Below are 22,800 nucleotides of genomic sequence, written 5' to 3'. Positions count from 1 at the left end.
GTTGTTTAAGCTCCCTAGTGTGTGATACTTTGATATGGTGAACTACTGTAGGACCTCTCTTTCTTCATCTGTGACGTGGGTCCAAGGGCCCATTCTCAGCTTTATCTCAAGACAGCCAAACGCAAGGTGTGCACACACCGTCTGTCCACTCAGCAGAGCCAGCGTGTCTGGTGTGTGGCGGTTGGGGCTGGGATCTGGGTGAAGCAAGGCAGGTGTTCACTGCGGGCACAGAATTTATGCAGGCACCAAAAAGAATTCAGTAATCAAGTAAATAAAATGTCAGAATTGTACCTAAAGACTGGTACCTGGTTTCTAGGCTCTTCCACCCCGTGTGCCCTGCAGGGTGGATTTCTGAGGGTCGACAGTGATGTGCAGAGAGAGAGCAAACCGTGAAGCTATATATATAATCTTTTTTTTTTTTAATTTTAAAGTCTTATTAACTTTTTCACTTGGTTCAAAATAGAGCACGCTATTTTGGCAAGAATGTTATCAAGATGCATGTTTTTCCTTTTGCACCGGGCCGTAGCTGGCCCTGAGCCAGCCATCCACCTGCCACGCCGTCCGCTTTAAAGGGTCAGGCTGGGTGTTCTCCTTGCAAGCCTGCCCTGAGAATGCATTTTCCTCTGGATATCCGTAAAGGAAGCTTGAGAATTAGGGACTGTCTCTTCAGAGAGGACATCATTAGGTCCCTTGGCAATTCTAAATAAGATCCAAGGGTTAGGCAATCAATGTGAATGTTCCTGACTTTGGAAAACTGTACTGTGGTTGTATCAGAAAACGTCCTGTTTTAGGACAGACACTCTGAAGTAGCAGGGGCTTGAGGTGGGCAATTGACTCTCAAATTATTCTGGGAAAAAAAATAAAAGTGTGTGTGGTGTGGCCGTGTGTGTGTGTGTGTGTGTGTGTGTGTGCGCGCGCGTGCGCGCATGCACATGCACGCGCACTTGCTCGTATTTGTGTATGTGTAGAGAAAGAGAGAGACAATATGATAAAGTAAAATGGGATACAGTGTTAACAGGTGGGGAATCTGGGTGAAGGATACACAGTCTTCTTTGTATTCCTGCACCTTTGCTGGAATCTGAAATTAACTCAAAATACAAAGTTTAAAAAAAGTGTCAGGAGTTGTTGAAGGCTGGTCCACAGTACTCATGCTCTGGCTTCTTCTGGAGCCCTGTGTCCCCAGATTACCCCCTCTGCCTCCATCCCAGTCTGTCAGGCCCCAGCTGGAATGCCACCTCCTCAGAGAAGCCCTCCCTGATTGCCTTGCCTGGCACAGCACCATCCTGTCCTACTTGTCATCTTCCATGTCCCCCAGTTTTGTTTTCGTTATCACCCTCCACAACATCAGAAATGATCTCATCTTTTGCCTAGTGTTTGTCTCCTCTGGCCCCACCTCTAAATGTCAACTCTTTGGAACTCTATCTCGTTCGTCCGTGTCCCCTCCCCATTCTCTGTGCCCGCCACACAGTAGGTGCTCAATCCATATCCATGACCAAGAAAAAGGTTAGACGATCAGAGGGCTGCAGGTCAGAAAACCCAGAGTCTTGTCCTTCCCAGTTTCCCCCGCAGACTTGCCAAGTGACCCTGGGCAGTGTCCCAACCCACTCTGGGCTTCCATTTCTTCATCTCGAGCCCGGCTCTAAAGCTGTGAGGCAGAAAGCCCCAAGCCGCCACGCCATCTCGGCATCCCCCAGCTAAGACCTCTCGGCTGTGGGAATTACCAGGCAGGGTAGCCCTGCCTCCCCGGGGTCCTCACGGCTCCCCTCCCTGATGGAGGAAGAGCAGGAAAAAAATGTGTTTCACGGACCTTACCTTGTAAGGCCCACGTCCCCATACAGCAGGACCCACACTGAGAGTGCATTCATTCTCTCCCAGAGCTGCTTCCTAACAAAGACCGGGCAGATTCTAAGCCCGGCGCCCTTGGCAGGAAACAGTATCTGCCTGAAATTGAATAACATTGTCTTGTTTTCATGGTAACCTTCTACTTACAGCAAGTGATAGTAGTTTTCCATTTGGGGGAGTGGTATAAAGTTTCCCTTTAAAGTGAATGTATTCAAGAGCAAATTGGGTGTTTTGTGCATTGTTTCTAACTTACTGTTGTTGGAAATTTGAGATCTGATTGGAGGCAGAGAGCAACTGCCCAGGGTCCCACAGTAGGGTCCCGCCATGAATCACCTACCTGTGCCAGATGTCCCGGCTTTGCCCGGTGTGTTTCATCTTTCCTCCATGTGTTCAGCTTTCCCAGATGGTCCCCAAAAATGCCTTTCTATAATCGCTGTGTTTGAATCAGGATTCTAATGCGATCCACACGCTGCATGGGTCCATTGAGTCTCCATATGTCTAGAACCTCCCCGTCCTTTTCCGGCTTTGCCGTTCCTTTGTTGAAGAAACCGGGCCATACGCTTTAGCACCTCCCACATTCCGTTTCTGGCTGATCGCTTACCCCACGGGTGTCATCTCACCTGTTCCTCTGTCTCCCGTAGTTGCTATGAACTAGAGTTAGATCGGGGTGCTTGACTAGACTTTCTGTTTGAAGCCAGGCTGGATATTTTAAGCCAGTTGATTTTAAGGGAAAATATTAAGCAGTATTAGATGCAATACCAGCATGTCCACAGAGTCTGCATCAGAAGGGTGGGGTGAGGCTAGAGCTAAGAACTGTCTATGAGCAAAGGAAAGTGACAGGGGAGACTCAGCCAGGGGGCTGAGCCAAACAGGGTTGGGGTGGGGGGTGCAGATGAGAAAGACAGGAGGCAGGAAGGCCATGGAGGACATGAGGTCCTGGGTGGTTGAGTCCTCACCAGTTCTCTGAGTGAGTTTCATGTGTGGGCACGATTAGTCAAGGAGAGGGTTCCCATTTGGGGTCCCTTGTCTTGTGTGCCAAGACCTAGGAAGCGAGGAGCCAGGGGCCAAAGAATTTAGGCCTTTCAGCACAGGATGGGTGTCCCAGGGAACAGCTCTTCTCCTTTGCCTGAGAAGAACCTAGGGAATGCATAAGGCCAGCAGCAAGTGGGATCTAAGTTAGGCATAGAGAGGGACTTCCCCACCAGAGCAGGAAAGTCATGTTGCGTAGTGGTTATAATGTGTTCATGTTGCGTAGTGGTTATAATGTGTTTTGGAACAGAATTGCTTGGGCTCAGATCCTAGCTCTGCCATTTCCTATTTGTGTAGCCCTACGGATGTTAGTGCACCCCTCTGTGCCTTAGTTTCCCCACTCTACAGATGAGATCATTGTGGCACCCACTTCCACGGATGGGCCTAGGAATTTGGTGAGCTCATCACATGCAGGGTCCCAGCAACAGTAAGCCCTCAATAACCACCCAGTAGTAGTATTACTATTGGGTGAGAGTGAAACGTCTCTCTCCCTGGCAGCTTTAGTGATGGCCACAGCCCACAGTTGTAGAGACTAGAAGCTCAGAAGAGCATTGCTTTATGTCCAGGATCCTTCCTAGAACTTTCAAAGCACATTCACACAACATTGGCTCCTCCGATGGCTTTGATCTTCACAAATGCCCCCTGAGGCAGGTTTTGTTCTCTCCCCGTTTGTGGATGAGGACACTTGAGGGGAGGTTTGGGGGGGGTTGCGGGGGAGGAATGGTTTATAAAAACCCCATGGCTGGTACAGCTCAGTGGTGTGGAAAGGTCTTAGAACCTGTGTTCAGAGTCCCAGATCTTCTGCTTCTGCTCCCTTCTGCTCCCTGTGTGACCTTAAGTAAGTCACTTAACACCTCTGTGACTCTGTTTTTCCATCTCCAACATTGCGGAGCGGGACTGGGGCCTCCACTGTCTGATTTACATATGTGGCAGGTGGGCCCGCAACCCCTGAGAGTCCCTGGTACCGTCTGCCTTCTCCAGGCCCAAAAGGGAACAGATTCACAAGTCCCAGAAGAGAGCAACCGGGAGGGCTGGCTGTCAGTTTGACTGATCGTCGATGTCAGACCCTGCCCTTTGGGGCTTCATCGGTCCCACAGTCAGGCCCCCATAGCAGGTCCTGAAGAGACATTCCACAACAGTCTCCCTACCCATCCGCCACCCTCACCCCAGATACTCAGGGGCAGGTGACAAACACAGGCTGGACGTGAGCAGGTCCTGCCCCAGATCTCACCCTAGGCAGCACACACCCCTCCTTTGGGCTTAGCTTCCTCATTTACAAGATAAAAGGCAGACAGCTCAAGTGAAAGGGTTGTTCATTCATTGGGCAGATACTCCTTCATTAACTCCTCCTCTGGGCCAAATTGTTTGCCAGGGCAAGAGAAACCGATGAGCAACTCCGCATCTACCCTTGAGTCTGGATTTTCCCCTGCTCTAAGGGCTGTGAGGAGCCACAGGGTGCTGGACCAGGCAGGGGCAGCTTCCCGTTGGACATGGCAGCTCAGTGAACGAAGAGTCCAAGATGTGACCTGCGGGCCAGACACCCACAGACAGACTTGATTTGACCTGCATGGGATTAGCCCTAACATGGCATTTCAAGTTTAAATTTACTGCAGGCACGTAAAAACCAGGAGCTTTTGGGCAAAAATCTGGATTTCTGAAAAAATCCAGAGCCTTATTCCTACTGAGCAACAGTGTCCCTTTAGATGGCATGATCTGCAGCCCTCTGTCCCACCTGGCCATCCCCCACACCTCTCCCCACCAGCCATCCTCATGTTCCCATCACCATCAGTGGGGCTTCCAATCCCCCAATTGTTCAGGCCAGCAACCCAGGCATCACCTCCTTCTCTCCCTTCTTTCTCACCCCATAGCACATCCCTCTACAATCCCTACTGGCTTGGCTTCAAGAATGTTCCTAGGCTCCAGCCATTTGTTCCCACCATCTGGGCTACCTCCGGGGTCCGAGCATCAGCTGCTCCCTGGTCCTTGCTTCTGTCCTTGCCCCCCACCCCCAGTTTCCTGTCTGCCCAGCAGACAAAGTGAGGAGCTTGGACACAATGTGCCTCGTGTTCTCCAAGATGGACATGGCAAAGCTCTTCTCTGGCATCTTCCCCAACACCCAGCCTGAGTCAGTGGCCATCCCTTCCGGTGCCCTGAGCTCTTAGTGGCTTCCAAGGCCTGAGGCAAGATGGTAGAAATCTGTTGGCTTGGGAACTCAACAGTGGTCCTGCATGACCCAACACTCTTAACCACCTTCGGCCTCCATTTTTCCATCTGGAAAATAGGGACATCCCAGCACTCCCTCCACATAAGGCAAGTGCTGCTTAAGAAGCGGGAAGGTTAAGGGTTTAAACATTCAGCCAACTTGGCACATGTTGGGCGGCTGCCTCAGCCTGGCCCTGCTCTGGATACCACTAGAAGTCTGTAGATATAAATGATGGGTGATTCATTTTGTTTTTGGCATGAAGCAGGAGAAAGAGCTTTGCCTTTGGAGCTGGGTGGAGATGTACAGCTTTAGAGATCATTCTGGACAAGGCATCTGAACCTCCATTTGTTAATTTGTTTAAAAAAAAAAAGAGGTAGTAGGGAGCGCCACTTCTCAGAGTGAGGCAGAGTGTGGAAAGAGCTAAACCACGTGGATATTTTCCCTGCTGTCCGTGGGGTCTCAGGGCTGGGAGGGAAAGGACGCGGACACAGGCCATGTCCATGTAGTGTGAGGCTCGGGGCCCAGAGAGGATGTGGGGCGGAAGAGGAAGGAGCCCAGGAAAGCTTATCAGCTTGGGACCGGTTACTCCTCCCTCCAGAGCAACATCTCTGCTTGACTCCCCTGTCCTTTTCCCTAGTTCCAAGAGGAGTATTTGGCACTAACAAGGCAGTCCATACATGCTGAACAAACACAGGAATAATTGGCTTCCTAGAGGCGGTGGCCTTGGTGGGGAGGGCAGGGTATCAAGGGTTCCCTAGAAATATTTGTCCACAGTGCTGGCCACAGTGGGGCCGCACGCAGACATGGCAGTAGGGTTAAGAGAGAACCCAGGGGAAGGAGTAGCACTGGGGCTGCAGCGGGGAGGCCTTCCAACCCAGAGCCTGAGGGCAGTTACGTGGAACAGGAGAGAGAGAGTGCTGTGTACAGAGGGACACCTGCCAGGCACTGTGGCTGCTGAGGGGCAACGGATACCCTGACCACTGCCTCGCTCTTCTGCCTCCTGCTGTCCCGCCAGGGTCTCCCACTGGCCACAGACAGGGAACGGGGGCACGGGATACTGTTGGTTCATTCCATGGGCCCAGAGCAGAGGAGGCAATCCATCTGTAGGGCACTGGGAGAGTAATAGGCCCAGGGATGCAGAACTCCTGTCCAGAGCCAGAAGTCTCGGAGCCGAGAGGCCTGGGGTGTGCCTGGAGCAGGGACTGCTTGTGTGGATCAGGAAGCTTGATGTGGGTGGCAGACAGCAAAGGGTCTTGCCTGCCTTACTGTGCTTTGGCCAGGAGTAGGCAATGGCCAGCCACAAGGAGGATGTTGGGTTTAAAACGAAGCTTATGATGGACGGTGGGGGATGGGCCGAAGGCCCAGACAGCCCTGGGGAGGCCACACAGAGATCCAGAGAACGGGGAGGGAGCCCCTGTCTGGCCTTCTAAACCCCACTGTCACTGCCAGTCTACTACCAGGGAATAGAGTGGAGAGTGACCATTTTGTGGCCAAGACAGGCAGAAGTCAGAGGCAGCGGTTGGGGGGACATTCAGAGCCCCGAGACCACACACACTTCTCTCCAGGCAAGTAGAAGTGACAAACCTGGCCTGGCGGGGAGGCTAGAAGGAGGCTCACAGACCCTCCCTTGGGCCTGCAGAGTAGGGGCACCTCCTACCCCTCAGGTCCCCTCCCCCTACACCGAGCGTCTCCTCCCCCTGCCCTCCCTGTTGGTGTGGTTAAGTCCCTCCAGAGAGCACAGGCCCTGGGCTGCGTCCTGCTCTCACAGACCAAGTTCACCATGGCATCAGCATCTCCCAGGGAACAAATGTATCCTTTTCTTTGCCGGGGCGGCAGTGACTTCATCCCCAGCGGGCCATGTGAGTCACCGCACAGAGGGTGGAGGGCCGGCCAGCTCTCCGCTGAGTCTGGCCCGTGGCTGCGTGGCTGGGGAGAGGGAAGAGCCGAGGGTGGGAACGCTTCCACACAGACCTACCTCACTTTCTCTTCCTGCTGTGGCTGCCTCTGTCCTACAGGGGCAAAAAGAGGGACGATATCCCCGGGCCAGGGGCTTTTGTCATGACCGCCACCGTGAGCTTCGCTGAAGGTCCTGCAGAAGGTGGCCCTCAGAGGCTGAATCCCGCACCCAGGGCCACCTGATTCTGTGAACCTGGTATCACTTTTTCCTCCCCGTGGCCAGGAGAGCAAGGATGCTTGTTCCCATTTTGCAGAGGAACAAACTGAGGCTCAGAGAGATGGGATGACTAGTGTTAGAGACAAGGGAGTCAGAGGTGAAGAAGGAGTCTGCCCCCATTCTCAGGGACAAGCCACCATTGGTGGGAGCACCAGAAGCCCCAGTTTTCTCACCCATAAAATGGGATGGTGACAGCCACCCCCCCAATGCTGTTGAGAGGACATGATGAGAGTGGCTGCGAAGGGGGGGGGCCGCACGTCCCCAGGCCACTGCCACACTCACACCACCGTGTGACAGTCTCTGTGCCATTGGCACCCCACAAAGTTGGGGAGCAGCATGGGGGACATGTAACGGCTCGGGTGTGAGGCTGGACCAGGCTGCCAGCGGTGGGGGGAGGGGATGCCAGCACCTTCAAGAAGCAGATCTTCAAGGGCCTCTGGTGGGGGAGTGTGGGAGATGGTTGAGGGTGTGCCCCCCACCCCAGGTGGAGACACTAAACTCCTTCACACCCTCAAGCTCTTCCCTGAGGCTTTGCTAACCCTTCATGGGTGCCCCCCACCCCCTCACCCATCAGGCCAAAGAAGCAGGCTTCTGAGAAGCAGACGATGCCCTGGCTGCTGGGGATAGCCGCACCCATCCCTTCCCCATGCCTTAGTTTCCCCATCTGTGAAGTCGGGGTGGGAAGCCCCAGTGTGCTGTTGTTGGAAAGGAGGGGCACATAGGAGGGTGCAGCCCAGGGGAAGAAGAGAGAGGCCTGGGACCCTCCAGAGGTTTTGGAGGCAGGCGTGTCTTCCAGGACAGGGAATTGGAAGTGTCCCCAACGGGGATCTGGCCGCCTGTCCTGAAAATGACACCTCCCTTTGAGATCACGTGTTCTTGCTCTTTACCCTGTGGGGAGCCAGGTTCAGCCCAGGCCAGAGGGGAGTGAGTGAGGGGATGGATGGAAGGAAGAGGAGAGGATAGGTGGGTGGATGATTGGAAGGGAAGAGGGAAGGGACACGGGAGCCAGGTATGGATATGTGAATGGAGGAGTGAGTCCTTGGATGCTGTGGATAGACATGAAGGAGACGTAGACACTGCCTCCACCCACAGAAGATGTTGAGAAAACTTCCACCAGTAGGACAGACCAGATAAACTCTTGAATGGAAGTCCCACTCTGTACGGCCCAAGGAAGTGAGGCTCTGCCCCAGGGAGAATTTCCTTAGGTCAGTGGAGGCTCTGGATGGAAGAGCAGCCTTGAGAAGTAATGAGCGTCCCATCACTCAGGGGAGTTCAAGCCAGGGCTGGGCAGCCACCTCCCCAGGGTGCTGTGGAGGAGCTCCTATGACAGGTAGTGGGCCCCTGTGGTGGCTTCTGATGATAAGGAGAGGAGAACTGGTGTTCCCGAGCCCTCCAGGGAGGCCACGGCCTTTGTAGAAGCCAATGCTTCTTTCAGAGAAAAAGTTCTTTCCTGGCTTGGGGGACGGACAAGCATGCAGCTGCTAATCCTCACTGTGGGAATCAGGCTGGAATTCTGGACATCCTGCCCAGACCAGGGCAAGGGGCCCAAGGACAGAGCAAGGCTTTGACCCGCAGACCCAGGCTCGGGCCCAGCACCACCCTCCCTGTCTGTGGGTAGGTGATGCCCCCTCTGAACCTCAGTTTCCTTATAGGTGAAATGGGGGCCCTGATGGGCACAGGACAGAATGACACTGGCAGCTGCCCGTAGCTATACAGCTCTATACCCAGGGCCTCGCAGGGTTTGAGGATATGGGCCCACCTGACCCTGGGGAACTTCCTGGGGGCTGTGGGTGGGTAGAAGTAGGTTTGTGAGCACTGACCTTGAGCTGTGAGTCATTGTCTCTGGGGGCTCTGCCTGGGAAGCCCCAGCTGCCTGCCCTGGGCGGGCCCAGGAGCAGCTGGTGGGGGGTGGGGAGCAAGGGTGGGGGCTCCAGCTGGGACCCCAGTCTGGAAATGCCCCAGACCCCACTCAGGCCTAGCCCCCCCGCCCCTCGGCCACTCAGAGGCCCCAAACCCCCTGCCCCCCCTCCACCCAGAAATGCAGCTCCCAGAGCCAGACTGCCACAGCACAAAGCCTGCCTCCCCTGCGTTCTAGGGCTGTGACTTTCCCATCTGTGCCTCAGTTGCCTCACATATCAAACAGAGCCGATGATCAAAACTATTTCACAAATAAGACCATTGGGGGGACAGGATGTGTTCGTTCAGGCCCTGTGGAGAGCTTAGACCCGTGCCCAGGACTCCATGAGCCCAAAGTGGTCAGGGAAAATTAAGGTCTGTGGGGGGCCAGCCACACACATTGTCTGTCACACAGCAAGGAAGTGGCCTGGCCAGGTCTGGGAACTGTGTCTCTCCCAGCAAATGGAGACCCTCATGGGCCAGCTAGTCTCCCAGGAAGCCTCCGTGACTTTGTTTTTCTTTTGTCTCCTGGTTACCCCCAGGAGCCAAGCCGCCAGAGCAGCCCCTTTCCCTATCCTGGCCAGTGCCTGGCCTGCCACTTGCGGTGGGCCGGGCTGTGGGCGGGTGTTGGGTTTAGGCCTCTGGGGAGATGGGGAGGATGTGGGCCCCGCCCTCACCTCCCCGCCCACCTCCCTCCCTCTCGGGCTCAGCCTCTCCCGTCCCAGGCCAGCCTCTGGACACAGGACCAGCACTTTCCCTCACCGGGCAGACGCCCCTCACCCGCCCCGAGTGACTCACTGTTCCCCTGGCCCACAGCCACCGCTGTCTCCTGGCAGGAGGCAGGCGCAAGGTTGTGCCGAAGCCACGGGGTCTGGTGCGAGAGGGCCACTCGGCCACTTGGCCAGGAGGAGGGTCTGCAAGCAGCCGGACAGGCCGGCGCACAGAGGCTGGCCTAGGGACAGCAAGGCCAGTGGCTGGGACTTATAGTGGCCTGGGGGAGCCAGCACCTCCCCCTCCACCCTGGCTTTTAGCCTTGTCTTTCTTCTTCCCACCATGAAGAAGGAAGTGACCTGAGAGCCAGCAAAGACAGCCAGCCCCCGACAGGGAGGAGACCAGGGTCAGAGGGCCGTGGCCGTGGGTCCCTCAGCCGCTGGCTCTCCCAACTAGCCAGGCATGAAGGGTGGTGGCAGCGCCGTTTGGAACCTTATGTGGAAGTACTGCATCTCCGTGAGGACCCTCAGGTACCTGGAGACGCACATGAGCGCACGTGTGTCTGTGTCTGTCTGTCTGTCTGTGTGTGCGCGCACACGCGCGCGTCTACGCGGCTCTACCCAGCCATCACTTGCTGGGAGGGGAGGCTGGGTACTGGGCTGGCTGGTTTGCTCGGACTCTGAGAGCTCGGGGATAGCTTCAGCTTAGAGGAAGCGGGGATGGACGGCAGGAAAGGTCATGCCTGGTGCCCTCCGGAGAAACTCAGAGTCTCTAATGGGGAGGGAGGGAGATGGGAGTATGGAACAGTAGTGGGGAGCATGTGTGCATTTGGCTGGGACCCGACGTGGCCACTGGAGGATGCCAGGGGCAGGTAGGGTATGGCTGGCAGACTCCCCAGCGAGCACGGGAACAGGCGTTTGTTACATAACGCACAGGCACTGGGCACAGCCCAGTGACCTTGGCTCTGTCCCCTAGCCTCTCTGAGCCTGTTACCCATCAGTAAAATGGGGCTCCCACTCGTTCCTTCAGTGTGCTGCATGGGACGATCTCGTGCGACTGTCCGGGGCAGTTGCCGAGTGGCTGAGAACTCAGCCTGGACGCAGCCACCAGGCCTCCCAAATTTAAAACTGGCCTTGGCGTTATCAGCAGCTCGAAGTGGCCTCATTTCTGTGGCCAAAGCTTCCCACCTGCAGATCCTTACGTGATTAGTGGAGGCTTAAAGGAGGTGGTGTACAAAGAACAGGGCCTGGCCGGAGGCCCACGCTGGGTAAGTCTCAGGTGTGATTACTGCTACTCTTGTTCTTGTCCCTCCCCTTTGGCCAGCTGGACGGTCGGGAAGCTGTGCCTGGCCCAGAGCCGCTGTGCACGCCAGCCCCCGCACCTGCTGAAGGCATTCAAAAGGAGGAGTGGGGAGCTAGACCCTGTGCTGGACCCTGTGCTGGACCCTGTGCAATCACGGGCAAGGCTGGGTCTTGTCTGGAGAGGGGGATTGGGTGGGGCTGCAGCTCATGTGGGAGGGGCTTAGAGGCAGCTGCTTGGAAGGGCTCAGAAGACATCTTACTTAGATATCACCGAAGGGCCTCTTTGTCACTTTAAGGGGAGGTTTTAGAAAGGGTAAGGGATTGGGAGATGCTCTCTCTTTCTTCCCACCCTCATCACGTAGTTTACAAACTATATAAGCTTTCCCTCCTTTTTTTCTCCTTTCCTTTACAAAATATTTGTGACTGCTTATAGGAGATACCTACGATAAATGAAATAAATCGGGCGCCTGGGTGGCTCAGTCGGTTAAGCGTCTGCCATGCTCTGGTCATAATCCCAGGGTCCTTGGATCGAGCCCCAGGTTGGGCTCCCTGCTCAGCAGGGAGTCTGTTTCTCCCTCTCCCTCCCCCCGACTTGTGCACGCTTGCTCTCTCTCCCTCATCCACTCTCTCTCTCAAATAAACAATTTTTTAAAAAATCAAATAAAACATCAGGACCAGGATAAGCACAATATGGAACAGAATGTCATAACCTAGGAGGGAAAAAATAGAATGGGACAGAGCTAAGCAGGGTCCTGAGGTCCTTCTGTGGTGGTGAAAATTGCTGAGTTTCCTGGCAGCCAGAGTGAAAGGGGAAACCCAGCCCCTGAGCCATGCTCACTGTGCTAGGAAACCATTATTACAGTGGTCACAGTTGTCTTCACTGCTGGGTGAGAGGGTCTGGAACCCTGGACCTCTGGGCCTGGATAGAGGTGGGTGAAGGTGGGAGGCATGGCAGGGATAGGCCTTAGGTCTCACTTTAGGAAAAGAGGACAGAAAATGAAGGCGGAGGCATTCTCTTGAACGCGGATGTGGCTGGCTGTGGGAATAGAGAGGGGAAAGCTCACCCCAGAACTGAGTCAGTGGCCACCTGTCCCTCTTTAGACCCTGGGAGAGACCTCCTTGGGTTGGCACCTCGGCCAGGCAGGCCAGGGCAGGGGGTGAGTCTCCAGCTACAGTGAGTGTGTTTTGTGCCTTTCCCTCCAACCTCAGCTGGATTTCCCTGTGTCTCATTCCCTCCTGCGGTTTCCGGGGATTGGCACTATGGAAACCTCAAGGGTTGTTTACAGGACGCAGGGGGCCCAGCCCTGGGAGGCCCCGCCATGCTCTGCCAGAAGCTCGCCCAGCCCAAGGAGGAGTAGCACAGCCTCACAGGACCTGGTAGACCAGCCGCTCCGCTGCTGAGTTCCCTGGTCTGCAGAGCAGGGATAATGGCACAGGGGATAATGACCCTTCGGGGCTATGGGATAGAGCCTTGCATGGCTCATGGTAACGCTTCGAGAGTGTTTTGTTGGCCCGGTAAACCGTCAGCGGTGATGGGCAGGCCTGCATTGCAGAACCGATAGGAACACTTGTGGGGTGGTCACCTAACCCTCAAAGACACCACCAGGTGGGTGTGGAGCCCATAATTGGCACTGGGTTAGCCCCAGACCCCCACTTAGCACCTTTAACTACAGGGCACCTCCATGCTTGGCTGGGAAAGATGGTGCTTAGGGGGCCCCGGGAGACTTGCTCTGCTCTCTGGACCCACACCCCCTATTGTTGGGAGGCCACCAAGAGGGCTGAGCTGACTCCCCGAGTCATGCAGACAGAGGGATGGACAGAGCCGGCCCTCGGTGGGATCTCAGCTCCCCCGCCCCACCCCCACCAGGAGCCAGGGAAGACCTGAGTCAGCAGGTCTGCAACCTGAGGCGGGGCGCGCAGAAGCCACAGTGACAAATTGGAGGGTTGCAGTCGGACAGCACATAGTTTTCTGCTTGCGTCTTCAGACTCCCCTCCGCCTGAGTCTGTCACCCCTGGCCCAGACCCGCCGACATCTGGAAAAGCAAGAAGTGTGTGTGGGGAGCAGGCTACTGGCCGGCCAGCCCTGGCCCTTTGCCTAGGGGTTCAGTGACTGCAGCCCAGAAGCTGGGGGCGCGACACCTGGGAACTACGCACAGGGGCCCAAAGCCAACGACGGTAGGTCCTATGATGTGCATTCGGGGACAAGTTGCTAAACCCCTCTGGGCCTGCTTCCTCAGGTAACGTGCCAGCTAGGATGTTCTTGGAAAGATCATGAATGGGTTCCGTTGGCCGGCACCCAGTGGAGCACCTCCCTGCCAAGCCTGCCCCCTTCTTCCCGCTGAGTCTCAGCATCACAGGGCTGGAGTAGGGAGAACGCCAGCTCGGCAGCCAGCTCTGCCCAAGTTCGAACCCCAGTCCAGCCTCTTTCTACTGGGTAAGCGTCTTCCAGGGCTGTTGTAAGATTATCGGAGTCAAGGCCATGGGCCTGCCCGGGCAGGCTAGGTGCCACACAGTGGCTCTGTCTCTAAGCAGACACCTCCAAGCTCCTGTCTGTCACAGGACACGGTCCGTGGTATCGGTAATCCTCAGCCTCTGGGGCCAGGCTGGAAAATCACTTTTGCATCTGGTTGTTATTTTGGGAGCGACAGATCGTTTTGTGCCACGGGGGCCAGTGGGGCATTTGAACTGCCTGGTGGGCAGAGGCAGCCCGCTTGGGGTACTGATGGGGGTGGGGCAGGGGGTTTGCTGAGCCAGCCCCGCCCCCCACCCCACCCCTGCTGTGGTGCATCTAGGGAGGAGGGCTGGGGAGCAGCTGGCAGCCAGGCTCTGGGAGCTTCCAGAGAGCTTCCTGGACAATTAGCCATCTGATGCCCTCTGCGGGAGGTCGTGTGCACACACCTCCTGGGACAGGGAGCTCACCCCCACCTCCCAGCCTGGGGAGCTCTGATGCAAGGAAATTCTTTCCCACTTGGAGCTGACACCCCTGTTCCTATGACGTGCCCCCCCCACCGACACACACATAAATGAACACTGCCCTCCCCCACCCGCCCCAGCTCTGCTCTCCCAGCCCCCAGCCCATCTGCTTCCCTGTCCCAGCAGAGCCTGTAGTGGCCAGGATTCCCTGAGGCTGACAGAGTGTTTAGTCCCCTCCCCACGTCCTTCCCCTTCTGGACAGGCCCCGGCTATCTCTGTCCCTCTCTGGGCAGGGTTAGAGCTGTGTATGGGTTGGGAGGGGAGCTCCTAGGCAGGGCTCAGCCAGTTGTCACCACCCCTTGCCTAGGCATGGCCCAAAGCACACACGGATTCTTCTGGTGTCTTCTTTACCCTTTCATACGTGGGACTTATGGCCTCAGCTCCTAGGCCTGCTTTCCCCGCCCCCTCATGCTTGTCCCCCACCCCCCTGCCCCTCCCCATGCTGCTCTATCGCCCATCACCCCCATCCAATCTCTGTGCAGGGTTGAAGCCTTCCTCTGGCCCTGGCACTGTGCCAGGTGCTTGGTGTCCAGCCTCACATCTAGCCAGCTAATGTCCACTGTGGGAGGGCCACCATCCCACTGCACAGAGGAGGAGCCTGGGGCTCAAGGGCCTCAAGTTATTGGTCCCCAAGCTGGGTCACAGCTGAGGCCTTTCTTGGCGAGGGCAGCAGGGCTCCCCTGAGCTGGGCAGGGAGATCGCATGGGCATCTTGCTGGAAAAGTTTCGTTTGGTTGGCCAGAAAATATTTGCTGGGCCCCTGCTCTGTGTCAGACCCGTGCCTGGCCCTGGGGATGTGGCAAGGAGTAAGGCAAAGGGCCCAGGCCCCACGGAGCTCACAGTTCGGGGGAAGAGAAGCAGTAAAGCAAGCAAATAGACAGAGGGGTCTTGGGACAGGGATTACAGGAAAGAAGATTAAATGGGGAGGGTGGATTGAGCGACTGGGGCCGAGATGGCCTGTGACCTGGGTGATCGGGAAAGGCCTCTCCCAGCTGCCCACTGGCCACAGAGCACACAAACTGAGTCCGTCCACACAGTGGAATGCTACACAGCCACGAAAAGGAATGGGGTGCTGCTGTGTGGTCCTGGCATGAAGCCCCCTCGGGAACAGTACACTGAGTGAGAGAAGCTGGCCACAAAAGACCACTGAGAGTGAGCAAGCCTACACGGACAGGAAGTAGAGTAGTGACTGCCAGGGGAATAGGAGCTGCGGGGGGCACGAGAAGGGCTGCTTAATGCAAACGGGGTTTCTTTCTGGGGATGATGAATATGTCCGAATCTTAGATTGTGGTGAGGTATGCACAGCTCTGTGAATAGACTGAAATCGTGGTACACTTTGAATAGGTGAATTTTCTAGAACGTGCATTATATCTCAATAAAACTGTTTTAAGAAGAAGGGGGGAAGGCCTGTCTGAGGGAGTAGGGTTGAGTTGAGAGTAGCAGAGAGAAGGGAGCTTACAAAGACCTGGGGGAGAGCATGCCAGGTGGAGGGAACAGCAGGTGCAAAGGCCCTGAGACGGGAGCATGCCTGGTGGGTTTGAAGAACATGGAGGAGGCCCAGCCGGAGTCTAGGAGGGAAGGAACGTGCAGACCTCAGAGTCTGGCAATGCCAGATCCTCGAGAGGACCTGAGAGTTGACTGGGATTGGGGAGAGCCCAGGCAGCGTTTAAAGAAGGATAATGACACAATGTGCTTTCTGTTTCAAAACAGTCATTGGGGGGCGCCTGGGTGGCTCAGTGAGTTAAAGCCTCTGCCTTCGGCCCAGGTCATGATCCCAGAGTACTGGGATCGAGCCCCGCATCGGGCTCTCTGCTCAGCGGGGAGCCTGCTTCCTCCTCTCTCTGTGCCTGCCTCTCTGCCTACTTGTGATCTCTGTCTGTCAAATAAATAAATAAAATCTTTAAAAAAAATTAAAAAAAAAAAACAATCATTGGAGCTGCTGTAAGGAAATGAGACTGCGAAGAGGGAGGGGTGTGGGCTGGGGGGACATGACACTGATCAGGAGGTAGTGGCCACTGTCTAGAGGAGAAATGATGATTGATACCCAGAGGAGACAGCTTGGCAGGCGATGGCAGTAGGAATTCAGATGGGAACAGATCACTCCGGGCCCGGGGGTGGGACTTCCTGGAGGCGGGGCCAGGGCGGGGCCTCCAGGAATCGGGTGGGTCAGGCAGAAAGGCTTTCCAGGGGGCACCACCAGTATGGGGGTGGGGAGCTGAGAGGTTGGAGGCCGTGGGAGATGAGGTGGAACGTTTGGCCCCTGCCACCCCAGTCCCGGCTGCGCCCCAGCTGCTTTCAGAGGAAGTAGGGCAGCATCTCTCCAGGGCCACCTGTCCTATGCCTTTGATCTGCCTGCTCTGGCTGGCCCTCAGCGAGAGTGTCAGCACCCCTGTGGCCAGAGCCCCAGGCTGGGCAGGCACTCCTCCGAACAAAACAGCCTCATCAGAAACTCAAGTGGCCTGAAACGCAATCCGCCACACAGACTGACCAGGGAGGGAGCTGTATTATTTATTGACCAAAGCTTCTGGGGCCGGCCTGCTGGGGCCATTCAGACTGGCTGAACCTCGAAGGAGCCCACTGGGCAGTGAGTGTCTGGGGCCCAGCCAGAGGTGGGCGGGGGGCCCCAGGGGGCCTGGCACCCGTTCTCCAGGGCGTGGTTTCCTTGATGCTGGCTGAACAGGGAGGAAGTTAGACGTCAGGCCCTGCAGTGGGGAGGGCCCAGAGCTCGTCCCTGGGGGCCGTGGAGGCAGTCAGGGTGCTGGGGCTCCAGGAAGACCTCCTCCCTCTCTCCGTGACACTGTGAGTACCAACCATCTGTCCTGGGGGAGGGAGAGGGTCTTGGCCACCTGAGAAACCTGTGAGGGGTCGCTCCTGGTCAGGGCAGCCTGCTGTGGCGAGGTCTCTGGGGCTTTCATCGGGCTGTTCGATGTCTCTTGAAACTGCTTTGTGACTTGTCCTCACTGCCTGCATGGCACAGAGGCCCACCCCAGGCCCAGAGAACCTCAGGTGTTTCCCCCGCAGCTGCCTAGAAAGGTGGCTTCAGCTATGGGAGGCAAGTTCTTTCACTCCCCAGGGCATTGGCCCAACCCCAGGCCTTGGTGTGGGTGGAAGGTCTAGGGCCCGTCATCACCACTGCGAGAAGCAACCATGCCCATTTTCCAGCTGAGTAAACTAAGGCCCACAGGGGTCACACACTTGCCGAGGGCCCCTGTAGTGTAGTTGGTGCAGTTTCTTCCCCCACTGCTCCACCCCACACACACAGAGCTTAAACTTTGAGCACAAGGTGGCCAGGGCAGAGGGAGCAGAAGCATTTTCCCAAAATAATCCAGAGTAGAACCTTGAGGGTCTGCATATTCCCCCAGGGCCCCGGGGGAGGGGGGACTCCGGAGACAGCCCCCAGGTAGATGGGCGGCTCTGAACACACAGAATGAGAGAGATTCAGTGAGCCTCTTCGGTGCTGTCCCTTGGGAAATCCCCTTGAGCAACATGGGGAGCCTGGGGCCACCTGCCCCTCAGGGAGATTCCCCACTGAGCTCTGCTTCCCCATCTAAGCTCACTACAGCCCTGGAGAGGACAACAGCTCGCACCCTTGGTTATGCAGGAACTCAGGCACAGAGATGCTGGGGTATATGTGCAATGTCCCCCCAGCAGTTATAGGTTGGGGAGCTGGGGCTTGAACCCAGAGTGACTCCAAGCCCCTCAGTGCATCATGTAGTCTCTGTCTGGGGTAAATGACCGCATGACTATCCCATCACTAGGTCTCCGTTTTTCCATCTGTAGTGGATTGGTCCCCCAGTGTTGAGGAGGGGGGCTGTGTGCCCCACTGGCCTCTGGGAGCTGGGGCTGGGGTCGAGGTAGGCTTGGCCACACGAGTGATAGCTCCCAGGGGGGCTCTGTGTTCTCAGGTCAACAAAGCCTTCCTCTGACACATCGCTAGACCCCCTGATGATGCAAGTGAGCCGGGGGGTGGGGGGCTGTGGGAGAACCCTGGGGTTGTCAGGCTGCTCAGAACCCAGGGCTCTGGCCTCCAGTTCAGCGGTCTCCAGCATCTACCTGCCTTGGTTGGGCTCCAGGGTGCAGACTGGGGATCCTGGCCGATGGGTGCCAGCTCCTGTCCTGAAGGAAGGCCCATTTCGATCCTGAGGGTAGGGTAGAAAGAGCGGAACCAGGAGCCAGGACAGCTGGGCTCACCTGGGATCCAGACAAGCCCCTTTCTTTCCTGAGTCTTCTGTGCTCACCTGTGAACATCCAGGTGGAGTCAGGAGCCGTGAGGCATTCCGTGACTCTTTGCAGGGTTTCAGGCTCATCATTCATTCATGAATTCAATCATTCAACAGACTTACAGAGCACCTGCTGCAGGCCAAGCACCGTCTTGTCTCTGGGGCTACAGAAGTGATAAACGGGAGGCCACAGGAGGAGGGCGTGCAGGGCCGGGAGCGTACCTGGTTGGTTGGGTGTGTTTTGTTTTCATAGCTACATATCGCCTGTTAGGAAACAAAACCAGCCAGCCTACCAGATTCAGGATTTCACAGATGCCAATGCTTAGGAGGAAGCAAACAAAAAAGTGAGTGGATTTGAAGTTGATCTGGAGAGCTCGTGGTGGGCAGAGAGGGCCGGAATCATGCATGCAGGCTGTGGGTGCCTGGGGCTCTCAGCAGAGGCCAGCGAGTGGGGGTGCTGAGCTTTGCTGTATGCCTAGGGGGAGTCTAGGCTTTGAGGAGAGATGTGGGACTTCCAGAGATGTTCCTTCCCCAAAACCTTCTGGAAGTCCCCAGACCAAGTCCCACTTCTAACGTGACAGTTTCAGCTTGGCTCTGCTCAAACAGGTCTCTCACAGCCAACAGTCACATTGGAACTCTGCTGACTATCCTAGTGCCCCCCCCCCCCGCCCCTGCTGTGGAGATGTCAGCGTCCAACAGGCTCTGGTTTGGGTCCTAGCACCACACGCCCCCCTGGGTGAGTCTTGTGAAGCCATAGGCCTTCCCTGAGCTGCCAGCTGCTCGAGCATGAAAGACTGTTTGATGGCACCAAATAAGCTCAGGATGATGGGCCCTCTCTGCCTGCCACACCTTAAAGAGCCCGCATCCTTCTAGGCATGAGGGTTTTGCTTAGGACTTCTCCAGGGGGACTGGGCTTGGGTGGGACTCAGAGTCCAGGAAGCCAGCTCGGGCCCTCCCAACTCCCAGGGTCCTACCAGTCTCATCCTGTCGGGAGCCCCCACCCTGGGCTTGGAGCGGGCAGAGGCCATTCAGATCTCCTACCCCCATCATTAGGGAGCTAGAGCAGCATGGCCTTCAGAACCCCAGAACAGATGCGGGTTTACTGCCTAGAGAGGGGGGGCCTGACCAGACATGCCCGTGGGCCCCGAGCAGGGGAAGGGGTCTGCTGAGGACAGCACCTGCACGAATCAGGCCGGTGAGAGCAGGCGGGACGGCCCACACTGCGGCCTCCACTCAGGGTCCTTTATGGGCCAGGCCAGTGTGAGGCGCTCTTGGGTCTTCTGCCTGGGTCTGCAAGGGAGTTTTTGTGAGCCCCATTTGAGGGCTGAGCCAACCAATGCTCAGAAATCCCTATCAGTGTGATTTCAGAGTGAGGTGTCCAGGCTGTAATCGGCCTGTGGGGAGCATCAGCACAGCTGTCAGCTGGAGCTTGGACTCAGAGGGCCATGAGGCAGGTTTCTGGGAAGAGTCAGGCTGTTGAAGTAGGTTGAGAGCCTAGACTTCGGTGTGAGTCTTAACTCTGCTGCTTTCTTAGCTATTTGACCTTGGATTAGCCTCAGGTTAGCCTCAGTCTATCAGTGAGGAAACCCTTCCAGTTGCTGGTGAGAGGAAATCCAAATCAAACAGGCTTAAGCAGAAGGAGGGCTTCATTGGTTCATGGAACCGAAAAGTCTGGGGCAGGGGGTAAACTAGCTTCAGGAATGGCTGGATCTAGGGGTTAAATTTATGTAACAGGTTTGGACTTCTCAACTCCCTCCTCCCACTGGCTTCATTTTGAAACAGGGCTCCTCCAGGTGGGGTCCCCAGCTCTGTGCTTGGCATGCAGGGAATGCTTCCCAACCAAACAACAGACCAGCTTCAGGAACCAGGCTGCCATGAGCAACACCTTATCTCTGTTTTAGGGATGTTGACAGTACCCTGGGGGAGATAGGACAAGAAAAGAGGAAGTTGCCGTACAGGGTGATCAGAGCTGAAACTGGTGTGTCCTCCAAACCTGTGGGAGACCAGAGGAGGGATGTCAGAGATCACATCTGTATGGGTTCCCCAAAGTCTTCCTAGAAGAAATGACAGCTGAACTAGCTTTTGAAGGCGGAGGAGTTGGTCTGGGGAATGAGAAGTGAGGGAGCAGGAGCCCTGGGGTTCAGTGTGGAGTTCTGGTTGCCTCAGGACCCACACCCAGTGGGGCTGACCAGGCTGTGGAACTCCCAGTGGGACTTAGAGGTCAGACTAGGTGGGGGGGGTGAGCAATGGAGGGTGGGAACAGCTGAGCTAACATGTGGATGAAAGATGGCTCTGGCTTCAAGCCAGTGAGGGTGGGAAAGAATGAGCAATTAGTGAGCACCTACTGTGTGCCTGTAACTTTGCACATGTTGCCTCGTTCTGGCTACACACCAAGCCTGGAGGTACCTCACCCCCATTTTGCAGAGAATGAAACAGGTGCCAGGACAAAATCCCTTATCTAAGTCCATCAAACATATTTCCCCACAAACTTGGAAATTCAGACCTACCAGTTGGCCAGGCTCGGTGGCCTCTGGCCGGCCGCCGAGAGGCTACTAAGATACCACCCATGGCAGGGACATATGGGGAAGTTACAGTGTTCAAAACAGTTACATGTTGAAACACCTTCCCAGCACACTAACCACTAAGACTCCCATTGCACCGGAAGCCGGAAGCAAACACCGTGAATCTGAAACTTGATGTCCGCAAGATAGGGGACACGTCATAGCCAGGGGCCCCCATAGTGAAGCAGGTATGGAGAGTCACTTGCGCATGAGCAACCAGGGGAAACCAGCTGGATTTTGAGCTTGAAGCGGCAAATTTTTAAAACACTTCCAAGCTGCCCCCCACAGTGTGTTCACTTGTAGCTGAGGTAAGCCAGGGAGAGCATGGGATGGGAGCAGGAGGACCAAGGGCCAGATCCTAGCTCCCCATTTGCTTGCTAAACCCCTCTGAGCCTCAGGATATCCCCCTCTGTAAAGTGAGGGCATGCCCTATGCAATGACATAGAAAGAGCTCAATAAATGTCCAGGATTATTATCCCTAAGGAAAAACAATCGTCTTGGCTTGATTATAACATTTTAAAAATTGCTGTTTTTACAACCACAGACTTGAACCAAATGGGAAATCGTTTGGTTCAGACTATGACTCTCTCCACCCGTCCCTGAGGGCAGGCACCTGCTCGTTCAGCCCTGTGTCTGCTGGTCAGGCTTCAAGTTCAGGAAAATGCACTTGGTGACGTAAAACCAAATTTTGAACTTGTCAAATATTAATTGATCCAAGGTATTCATTTTTAATTTTTTTTAATTCTTTTTAAAGATTGTTCATTTATTTATGTGAGAGAGAGCGAGCAGAAGCAGGGGGAGCTGAAGAGGGAGAAGCAGGCTCCCTGCTGAGCAGAGAACCCAATGTGGCACTCGCTCCCAGGACCCTGAGATCATGACCCGAGCTGAAGGCAGACACTTAACCCACTGAGCCACCCAAGCCCTCCCGGGATATTCGTTTTTTATTTATTTATTTTTATTTTTATAATTTTTTAAAAGATTTTATTTATTTATTTGACAGAGATCACAAGTAGGCAGAGAGGCAGGCAGAGAGAGAGGGGGAAGCAGATTCCCTGCCGAGCAGAGAGCCCGATGCAGGGCTTGAACCCAGGACCGCCAGGATCATGACCTGAGCCGAAGGCAGAGGCTTTAACCCGCTGAGCCACCCAGGTGCCCCCTGGGGTATTCATTTTTTAAATGAGATGGTGAAACCCACTTATTTGTGGGGCATAACAAATAGCATGGAGGACAAGGGGAGATGGAGAGGAGAAGGGAGTTGAGGGAAATTGGAAGGGGAGGTGAACCATGAGAGACTATGGACTCTGAAAAACGATCTGAGAATTTTGAAGGGGTGGGGGGTGGGAGGTTGGGGGCACCAGGTGGTGGGTATTGTAGAGGGCACAGATTGCATGGAGCACTGGGTGTGGTGCAAAAAATAATGAATACTGTTATGCTGAAAAAATAAAAAAATTTAAAAAAAAATAAATAAAATAAAAAAAAATAAATGAGATGGTGAAACAAAGCTTTTTGAAGAGGAAAAAGAAAAAAAAAACAGAGGCCTATATCCCGGTGATAATAGTTAGAGAGCAGAAGGAGGCCAGAGGGAGATGTCATTGACATTTTGGAGTGCTAGAGGGATATTGAGAGGAGATTTCTTGGGAAATGACCTCTGAGCCAGGTTTGGCGTGTGATTGGGAACACTGGGCAAGTGGAGAGTGGAGGAGAATTTGGGGGAACCTGTCGGTTGAGTGTCCATGGTGGGTTTGAGAATAGCCATCAGTCTTGGGTGGCATGGAGTCTGGAAGGATGAAGCCCAGAGTTGAGGTCCAAATGGAGGGCTGGTGGGGCCCAGAGCCCAGAGTGCTAGACTCAGCGGACACAGAGGAGCCCTCCAGGGTTTTATTGTCTTCTAC

General features: G+C 55.4%; 1 protein-coding gene across 6 annotated transcripts in view; it reads left to right on the top strand.

The window, feature by feature from the left end:
* IQSEC1 (IQ motif and Sec7 domain ArfGEF 1) overlaps positions 1–22,800 on the top strand; it is a 375,511-nt gene that overhangs the window by 243,365 nt on the left and 109,346 nt on the right. The window contains exon 1 of one of the 6 annotated variants that reach the window (XM_047743516.1): positions 9,892–10,384. The exons of 4 other annotated variants lie outside the window; for them this stretch is intronic. In XM_047743516.1, the coding sequence (XP_047599472.1) occupies positions 10,317–10,384 (68 nt within the window). In that variant the 5' untranslated portion in view covers positions 9,892–10,316. Of the gene's footprint in view, positions 1–9,891; positions 10,385–16,830; positions 16,927–22,800 lie in introns of those variants that run through there. One more of the 6 variants, XM_047743593.1, reaches the window with a different exon arrangement.

This window comes from Lutra lutra, chromosome 1, assembly GCF_902655055.1.
Source record: "Lutra lutra chromosome 1, mLutLut1.2, whole genome shotgun sequence".
Lineage (NCBI taxonomy): Eukaryota > Metazoa > Chordata > Mammalia > Carnivora > Mustelidae > Lutra > Lutra lutra.
This window is presented reverse-complemented; position numbering and strand designations above follow the sequence as displayed.